Source organism: Nicotiana tomentosiformis, chromosome 5 (assembly GCF_000390325.3).
Source record: "Nicotiana tomentosiformis chromosome 5, ASM39032v3, whole genome shotgun sequence".
Classification (NCBI taxonomy): domain Eukaryota; kingdom Viridiplantae; phylum Streptophyta; class Magnoliopsida; order Solanales; family Solanaceae; genus Nicotiana; species Nicotiana tomentosiformis.
Genome location: NC_090816.1, coordinates 60,688,721 through 60,697,350, shown reverse-complemented (window position 1 = coordinate 60,697,350; position 8,630 = coordinate 60,688,721). Strand labels below are relative to the sequence as shown.

At 38.6% G+C, this 8,630-nt stretch overlaps 1 protein-coding gene across 1 annotated transcript; it reads left to right on the top strand.

Annotated features, from left to right (window-relative positions):
* The first annotated feature begins 1,361 nt into the window (after positions 1–1,361).
* On the top strand, positions 1,362–5,188 carry LOC138892435 (uncharacterized). The gene is made up of 7 exons (XM_070176151.1): positions 1,362–1,742; positions 1,848–2,069; positions 2,124–3,139; positions 3,245–3,630; positions 3,728–3,798; positions 4,121–4,528; positions 4,646–5,188. The coding sequence occupies exons 1-7, from the start codon at positions 1,362–1,364 to the stop codon at positions 5,186–5,188; spliced, it is 3,027 nt and encodes a 1,008-aa protein (XP_070032252.1).
* The last annotated feature ends 3,442 nt before the right edge of the window (positions 5,189–8,630 follow it).

The window sequence follows — 8,630 nt, the reverse complement described above, 5'->3', positions numbered from 1 at the left end:
ACAGAACCAGACATCTCCTCAGTGCATGATCAGGAGATCCTATAATCTCTCAGACGGGGGAACCAAATTAGAAAGATAGGGTTGTCGAAGTTGATACTCCTATGGTTAATAACTCTAATGGGAAAGAGAAAAATAAGAACAGAGCCACACAACAGAAGGAACAACCACCTGACCCCATTCCTAATCAAGGTAAGCAGCTGTTGAGGACTACTAATAAATCTAGCTACACATCTAAGGGTGCAGAAATGAATAGGAACCCTGATCCTAGTGCCCCCAAGCTTCAAGATGCAGCAAGAAAGGAAAGTACTATGAAATGGGTTCAAAAGAGCTTTGTTTATCACAAGGAAGATTTTAATGTGACCCTAAATCATTCATGTCAAGAAATACCATCACAGACCTTTGTGGAATCACCTCAATCTACTGGATTTATTAGGATTAACATACACATATGGGGTTATGAATGCCATGAGGTTATGAATGCCATGAGTTTGAGCACAACTATGAGGACAACACACAGAGGCAGATCATAGGTCTAATGCACAACAACAGGCAGCCAAAGAAAACAACATGGTTATTGTAAATCACAGCCCAATTGGAGAGCTTCTATCAAATGCTAAAGGTTCACAGCAAGGTTTTTCATCAAGGAAGAAGATTAGGGATGTTGATACAGATATACTTCAAGAAACAGAGAGGGAAAACATTCAAATTGATGGTGGGAAGCAACTGGCCATCAATGAAATAGTAATCTCACCAACCAAATCAACAATGAAACCAAGTCTAGGTAACATTTATGATCTACAATTCAGAATGGTACAGAAAGCAGTAGGAATTGGAGGTCTAGACTCAACGATGATGGAGGAGACAAATTTAGTTGAACCAAAACATGCTTTGGTTCCTCATCAACTATATATGCAGTTGAGATAAGTCCACTGGCTTGTGCTTTTGGAATTAGAATTCCACTACATATTCAGCTAAACATACCTCTTAAGTCACCTTTACAAGTCATGCATGAACTGGTAACACACAATGCTACACCACTGGAGATTCAGCAGGAAACATCTGACCTTGATACCTGCAGAGAGGAAAAGGATGATGAATAAATAATAGGAAACTTTAAGGCAGTAACAAAGGAAGAAGATTTATCACCCAGAGATGGTGATAAGAGCGGTAAAAAAAGGAAGGAAACAAGGCCAAACCAAAGAAATTCTGCAAGCAAAATGGATCCTGCCCAGAAGGGCTACATCATAGACCAAATGATGATCAAGACATTAATTTGGAATATTAGGTCTATCAATACTCAACAGGCCTTTCTTATGGTAATTAATATGCAAAGGGAGCAATATTTTTGTGTGATAGCACTAATGGGGCCTTTTCAGAATTTAGGGCATATACAAAGATATAGGAGTCGATTGAATATGGAAACTGCCTTCTCAAATTTGAATGGGAAGATATGGTTGTTCTTCGACGCCGTGGTTGAATGGGAGTTGGTTACAGAAATTGCTCAACAAGTGACTGTAAGGGTGTTCCACCATGATCTTGGCCAGCACATTTTGATGACCTTTGTGTATGCAAAATGCTCATCTGTGGAGAGATTAGAATTATGGGATAGCTTGTATTACTTGGAAAGTGACATGGAATTACCTTGGTTAGTGGGAGGTGACTTTAATGTGGTATTACATGAAGATGAAAAGATAGGGGGTCGTCCAGTATATCCATCTGAATATGGGGACTTTGCTTTTTGTGTAAACTCATGTGGTTTGTTTGATCATGATTATAAAGGAAGCCCATTTACATGGCGGAATGGAAGACCTAATTTAGAGTGCATTTTTGTCAACCTATAATTTCAGCACCTATTTACAACAACTGAAGTGGAGCACTTGATCAGGACAGGCACAGATCATGCACCATTGCTAATGACTTGTGGGGAACAAACCACAAACTTTGTCAAGCCATTCAAATTCTTAAATTTCTGGACAAAACATGCTACATTTAACGAGATGGTGAGGCAGAATTGGAATGCTGATTTCATTGGAGATCCATTTCTAATATTAAAGCATAAACTGAAGAAGGTAAGGGCAACATAATCTAAATGGAGCAGGAATACCTTTGGAGACATTTTCAAGCAACTGGCTATACTGGAAGACATTGTGAATGTCAAAGAAATGTTGTTTGAGGAGGAGCCAACAATTGAGAACATAATAGTCCTTCAAAAAGCTCAGGCAGAATTGAAGAAATACTTTAGTATAAAGGATCAATACTGGAAGCAAAAAGCTGGGATGACATGGTTTGCAGAGGGTGATAGGAACACTAATTTCTTTCACATCCATATCAATGAAAAAAGAAAGAAGCTGCAAATGGAAAGGATCCAGAATGGAGATGGCAATTGGTTGGAAGATCAAGAACAAATGGCCAATGCTGCAATTGAATTCTATCAAAGGCAGTTTACTAATAAAGGGAATCCTACAAATTTTTCCATGCTGGAGAATTTACCTACTATAGTGACTTTGGCGCAAAACTTGGAGTTGTGTAGATTTTCAACCCTAGAGGAAGTTAGGGTAGCAATTTTTAAGCTAAGTGGAGATAGTGCCAGTGGTTCTGATGGATTTACTGGACTATTTTATCAAGAATGTTGGAAAGTAATTAGCTATGACATGCATAATATGATACTACATTTCTATGGTGGTGCACCTTTGCCTAAGTCTATTACTCATACTAACTTGGTATTCCTACCAAAGAAGCCCAGGGTGCAGACCTTCTCAGACTTAAGACCAATAAGTCTGAGCAACTTTATCAATAAAGTGTTGTCTAGAGTTATACATGATAAACTGGAGCAGTTCCTGCCTTCTCTAATATGTCCTAATCAGTCTAGATTTGTGAAAGGGAGGAGCATATTTGAGAATATACTACTCACTCAGGAAATTGTTGCTGACATAAGATTGAGAGGCAAACCTGCCAATGTTATCATTAAGCTGGATATGGCAAAGGCATATGACAGGGTTTCATGGAAATATTTGTTGCATATAATAAGAAGAATGGGATTTGCAGAAAGGTTTATTAATATGGTATGGAATATGGTGTCAAACAACTGGTATTCAGTTTTGGTGAATGGGAAACCCTCATGTTTCTTTAAGTCAACAAGGTGAGTGAAGCAAGGTGATCCTTTATCTCCTGCCTTATTCATTTTGTCAGCTGAGGTATTGCCTAGGTCTTTGAATAAGCTCTTTGAAGACAATTCATTTGTTAGATTTGGTATGCCAAAGTGGTCTGATCTTTTGAACCACTTGGCATATGCTGATGATACAATAATATTTGCCTTAGCTCATCCCCCTTCATTGAGTAAGATCATGGCAATACTGGGCAGATATGAACAGGTGTCAGGCCAACTGATCAACAAAGCTAAGAGATCTTATTACATGCATGCCAATGTTGCACATGCTTTGTTCCAGAGGGTAGGTGACATTACAGGTTTTGCTCAAGGAGAGTTCCCATTCACATATTTAGGGTGTCCAATCTTCTACAATAGAAGGAGAAAGGATTACTATGATGATCTTGTAAAGAAAATAAAGGCTAAATTGCATTCTTGGAAAGGAAAACTTCTATCATTTGGAGGAAAGGCAACACTAATTACCAGTGTGTTGTAAAGTTTGCCAGTGCACCTACTATCAGTGTAGGATCCCTCTAACAACATTATTGAGCACTTGCATAAAATCTTTGCACATTTCTTTAGGAGCACCAAAGAGGAAGGTAGGAGCAGACATTGGGCTTCCTGGCAGAATCTATGTCTTCCTAAAGAAGAAGGTAGCTTAGGGTTTAGGTCTCTCCATGATGTATCAAAAGCTTTGTTTTCTAAACTGTGATGGAGGTTCAGAACTGCTAAATCACTGTGGACTAACTTCATGTGGAATAAATACTGCAAAAAGGAATTACCAACAGTGGTGCAATTTAGATAAGGCTCTCATGTTTGGAAAGAATACTGAATGCTAGGGAAAAAGTGGAACATGAAATATTGTGGGAAATGAAGAGTGGAACTACAAACATATGGCACAAAAATTGGACTGGAGTAGGAGCACTATATCATGTTTTACCCCCATATTTTTCACTTAATGAGGATTTACAATAGGTGGTTGAACTAAGGCAAGAAGGAATATGGAATGAACATTTGGTTGATCAAAGTTTTACAGAAGAAATTGCAGAGCATATTATACAAAATGTCCAGTATGGAGGCAGTGAAGAATTTTGGGACAAGCCATACTGGATGCCAACAACTTCTGGAAAATTCACTCTAGGGAGTTCTTGGCATATTCTTAGACATAGAGCACATCCTAATCAGGAGTTTAAAAATATATGGATCAAAGGTTTGCCATTCAAGATATTATTCTTCTTGTGGAGATTATGGAGGCGCAAGGTGGCTACTGATGATTTATGGAGAAGACAAGGGTACATAGTCATGTCTAGATGTTGGTGTTGTCATCATCCCCAGGAGGAAACAATTGATCATATATTTTTAACCAGCCCAATAGCTAATAAGGTTTGTAGGATATTCTTAGGGGCAACTGGGATTAATATATCATTGGTGTAGTTGAAACAAGTGATAAGGGCTTGGTTAAATACTAAGTGTTGTCAAAAATTGAAGCCACTATTTCAGGAAGCACCAGCCATAACTACATGGGAGTGGTGGAAAAGGAGGAACACAGGAAAGTATGGAGGAACAGTATCAACCAGTAGAGTCATACATGAAGTTAACAAAATATTGCATTATTTGGCAAGGATGAGGTATCCATGGTTGTCAAACATGCCATTGATTTGGCCAGATATGATAATCTACCTGGAGGGATATAAACCTATTCTTGTTACTAGGACAATCACATGGCAGGCGCCATATGCAGGATGGTTCAAATGCAACACTGACGAAGCTTCAAAAGGGAATCCTGGTCCTAGTTCACTAGGCTTTTGTGTGAGAAACAAAACAGGAGATTTGGTGTATGCAAGGTCTGTGGACTTAAGGATAACAACAAATGTTGTAGCTGAGGCTAAGTATATCGTACAAGGCTTGGAATACTGTATGGAGCAGGGGCTTCACCCTCTCATTTTGGAGACTGACTCATTGCTGATGAAGAAGGTTATTGAAGGAGAATGGGATCCACCTTGGAGTTTAGTGGAAGAAGTGAAGAAAATTAAGGAGATATGAGTTTTCAACATGTTTTTAGAGAGGGAAACACAATTGCAGATTTTATAGCTAACATTATTTTCTCTTTCGCAGGTACAACTGAATTCTATTCCTTTTCTGAACTTCCTAGTGTAGGGAGGAGACTAATCAATCTTGACAAGTCACAAACTCCTAATCTTAGGGTTAGGATTTCCAAAAGAAGAGCACCAGATTGATGGTGATACTAGGTTTGTTATTGTACTTGCTTGCTTGGTACATTGATATGCTTAGAGTCTTTACATTGTTAGAGTATTTTCCAGTGGTATTAGCATGGCGTAATGCTCATTCTTGAGGTGCTTTAATGTTGTATGGAGGTTCACATACAAGTAGGTTGTGGAAACATCACTCAAAAAGGTTTATGAATATTGTAATGTATAAGCATAAGTCTCAGCATGTCCTTAGGATTGGCTTCTGGTTATGTGTTACTTACCATATGATTGAACATTCCAATAGTTGGGATCCTATTATATTCCTAGAATTGATAGGTGCTTGTCTATTTATGTCTATTGCCAGGACATTAGCTAGTGGTATTGGCATGTTTTCATGCCCAATCTAGCAATGTAATGGCAGTATACATAGTTGCCTCGAATGTTGTATATGCTACTGTTGGCAGCTTCTGTTACGTCATACAGTCACACATTTTGTCATGTGCTTCGTGTCTATACGTATAGTTAACTACTGGCAGGTACAACTAGATACCAATTGGAGCAGTATGTTTATTGAATACGACATCCCATTTTGACAATATTTTATGAATGATCAAAGCTGTTACTTAATGATACTAGAAGGTGTAATGTTTCAGATTAGTATGCTTTGTAATGTCATGGCATTATACAGTGGTATTGACATGTATACATGTCCAATCTGGAGGTGTTATGGAATTGCAAACACGTGCATTATATTGCCAAATATAACACCTTTAAATACATCCATTTGGCTACTCTCATTATACTTGCTATTGTTTTGGACTTCATTGGATACTAACATTGTTCGTGGAGTGGAAAACTACATGGATTCTTGGTCACTTCCAGTTGGTGGTGTTGCTTGGAGATTCACATTAGCAATGACCTATGGAAAGAAGTACTGCCCTATTTTCCAACGAACAATACATTTTGCCTTCACAAAACATGATCAAGTTCTACATTGGCTACTTCTCCTGCTATACTCCTGCCTGTCTCCAGCTAGATGATTCTATGCATGGGACATGTACAAAGAACATGAACTTGCAAGTCCAACTGTTCTGGTTATCTTCAAATTGTGTTGGTGTGGCTTGGATGTTCACAATTGCCTTGTCCATTGGAAAGCAAAACATGGCGCCTGGTGAGAGTATTAAAGGTGCTACTTTGATATTTTCCACATGGATAGTGGATACAGACATCAACCGATGTGGGGAGTTGACAACATCATCTTTTGTAATAAATAGGATCTACATGTTTATTAACAATAACATAGTTTCGTTAAATTTTCTTTTCTGAGACTATTTGTAATCATTGTACTCTTGAGATTGTTATATATATATATATATATATATATATATATATATATATATATATATATATAATCACTAGGCACACAGCCTAGTGGTATAGTTACTTAAAAAAAAGCTAAAGGAAAATTTGATCCAAATTCGCAAGGTCCATACATTATTACAAGAGTGCTTCCAAAAGGGAGCATTGTACTTGGGAGATATTGAAGGAAATGTCCTCAGACAACTGTAAAAGTAGATGCAGTCAAAAGATACTATGTGTGACCCATTGTGCAGCTTGAATGTTCTCTGGTTGGGATGACAAAGACTTTAATTTTGCTACTCAAGAACCATCAACCTTTTGGAAACCCTTTGAGCCCGTTAACCTTTTTCTTTAATAACCCTCTTTGGAACCTTTCTATATTAAAAAAAAGAGAAAACAAAAAGAAAAAGAGAAAAATAAAAAAATAAAAAAATCAAAAACAAAATGTTCATGTTGATTGAACTACGTCTGACCGGATTCCAAAAGGATACGTAGGCAACCCTACTTTGGGTTCGGTCACACCAATCAAAAATCCACAATCCCCCCAAAGGTCAAAACTGGGGCAACGTTACGAGATTTTGGTGATAGTTTCGTCTAAAAGGTTCCAAAATTGAAATTCACTCCATATTCCTTTTACCTAAAACCCTTTCAAGACTTTCCGACCAATCAACAAGAATGTTCAGAATTCGAGGTCATGAATATTTGGACCTGTTTCCATCAAGAATGAGGGAAATAAAATAAGAGAGCTTTATTGGTGAAAACCTTCACGTGCACCGTAAGGCGATGGTGAGTAGAGAAATGAAAGAATTAGAGAGTCTTACTAGTGAAGACCCGCAAAGGGAACTATAAGGCGACAGTGAGAAGATAAATGAGAGAGATCAACTAGTGAAAACCCGCAAAGGGCATTACTGATCGAGTAGAGGATTTACACCGCCACGGTACCAACACAGTCTTGAGCAGGGGTTCTCCATTTAGAGACAAGAGTTATGATGAGTTTCTTAGAGTTCGACGGTTTACATGGATTGGGCACCCAGTCCAAGAAGCATGTCATTTTCAATGAAGTCCGTATATATTTTCAGATAAGTCCTTCTTTCATTTTCTCGAAAGGGACACTTCTTGTTTAAACTCATTCGTCCTCCAATTGTTTTCTTTACCTGTACGATTGAAGATTTCCCTTGAATCCATTTCTGTCACGCCCCGAACCTAGGAGCGATACAAGCACCCGGTGCTTCACCTAACCTGGCGTACCAAATTGCGACTAAGGGACTCTGAGCACATAATGTCATACTTTGGCCATGGGGCCACCTTGCAAGACAATTTGCGAAGCAAAATATAAAACTGAATGGAAACTAGCGCTAACTAAACATCAATATAAAGCTAGGCTGAAAAGGCCGTCATAGCTATTACAGCTGACAAACCACCAAATTATACATACCAGGCCTACAAACCCAACATACTGCACTAACCAACAGGATATGTCTACAAGCCTCTACTGATAGATGTACTATGATCGGAACAGGGCCCCGACCTACCCATAACATATATACAGATATACATAAGATGTACACAAAAACTCTAGACCTGGCAACTCCGAAAGACGTGGAGCTTACCGATCAGGCTGAACTCGGGAAACACCTACTGAGGAGGTCTACCCGTCTGTCTGTCTGAACCTGCACGCATGAAATGCAGCGCCCCCAGAAAAGGGACGTCAGTACGAAATAATGTACCGAGTATGTAAGGCAATAAAATAACTGAAAGTTGAAACTGAACTGATAATATGATATCTGAAATTAACTGGGAGTCAAAGATGGTCTGGAGATATACTTACCTGCTGATACTGGCTCAACTCTCTCAATATATTAAGTAAAATAAATGTCCGGCCCTATAAGGCTCGGTACGTGTAAATGCTCGGCCGT

Excerpts from the sequence above, each read along its gene's own strand:
- LOC138892435 (XM_070176151.1), top strand. The coding sequence starts at position 1,362 with ATGGGGCCTTTTCAGAATTTAGGGCATATACAAAGATATAGGAGTCGA. Across the intron at positions 2,070-2,123 it reads TAAAGCATAAACTGAAGAAG|CAACTGGCTATACTGGAAGA; the intron begins GTAAGGGCAACA and ends GACATTTTCAAG. Across the intron at positions 4,529-4,645 it reads CCAGCCCAATAGCTAATAAG|GAAGCACCAGCCATAACTAC; the intron begins GTTTGTAGGATA and ends CCACTATTTCAG.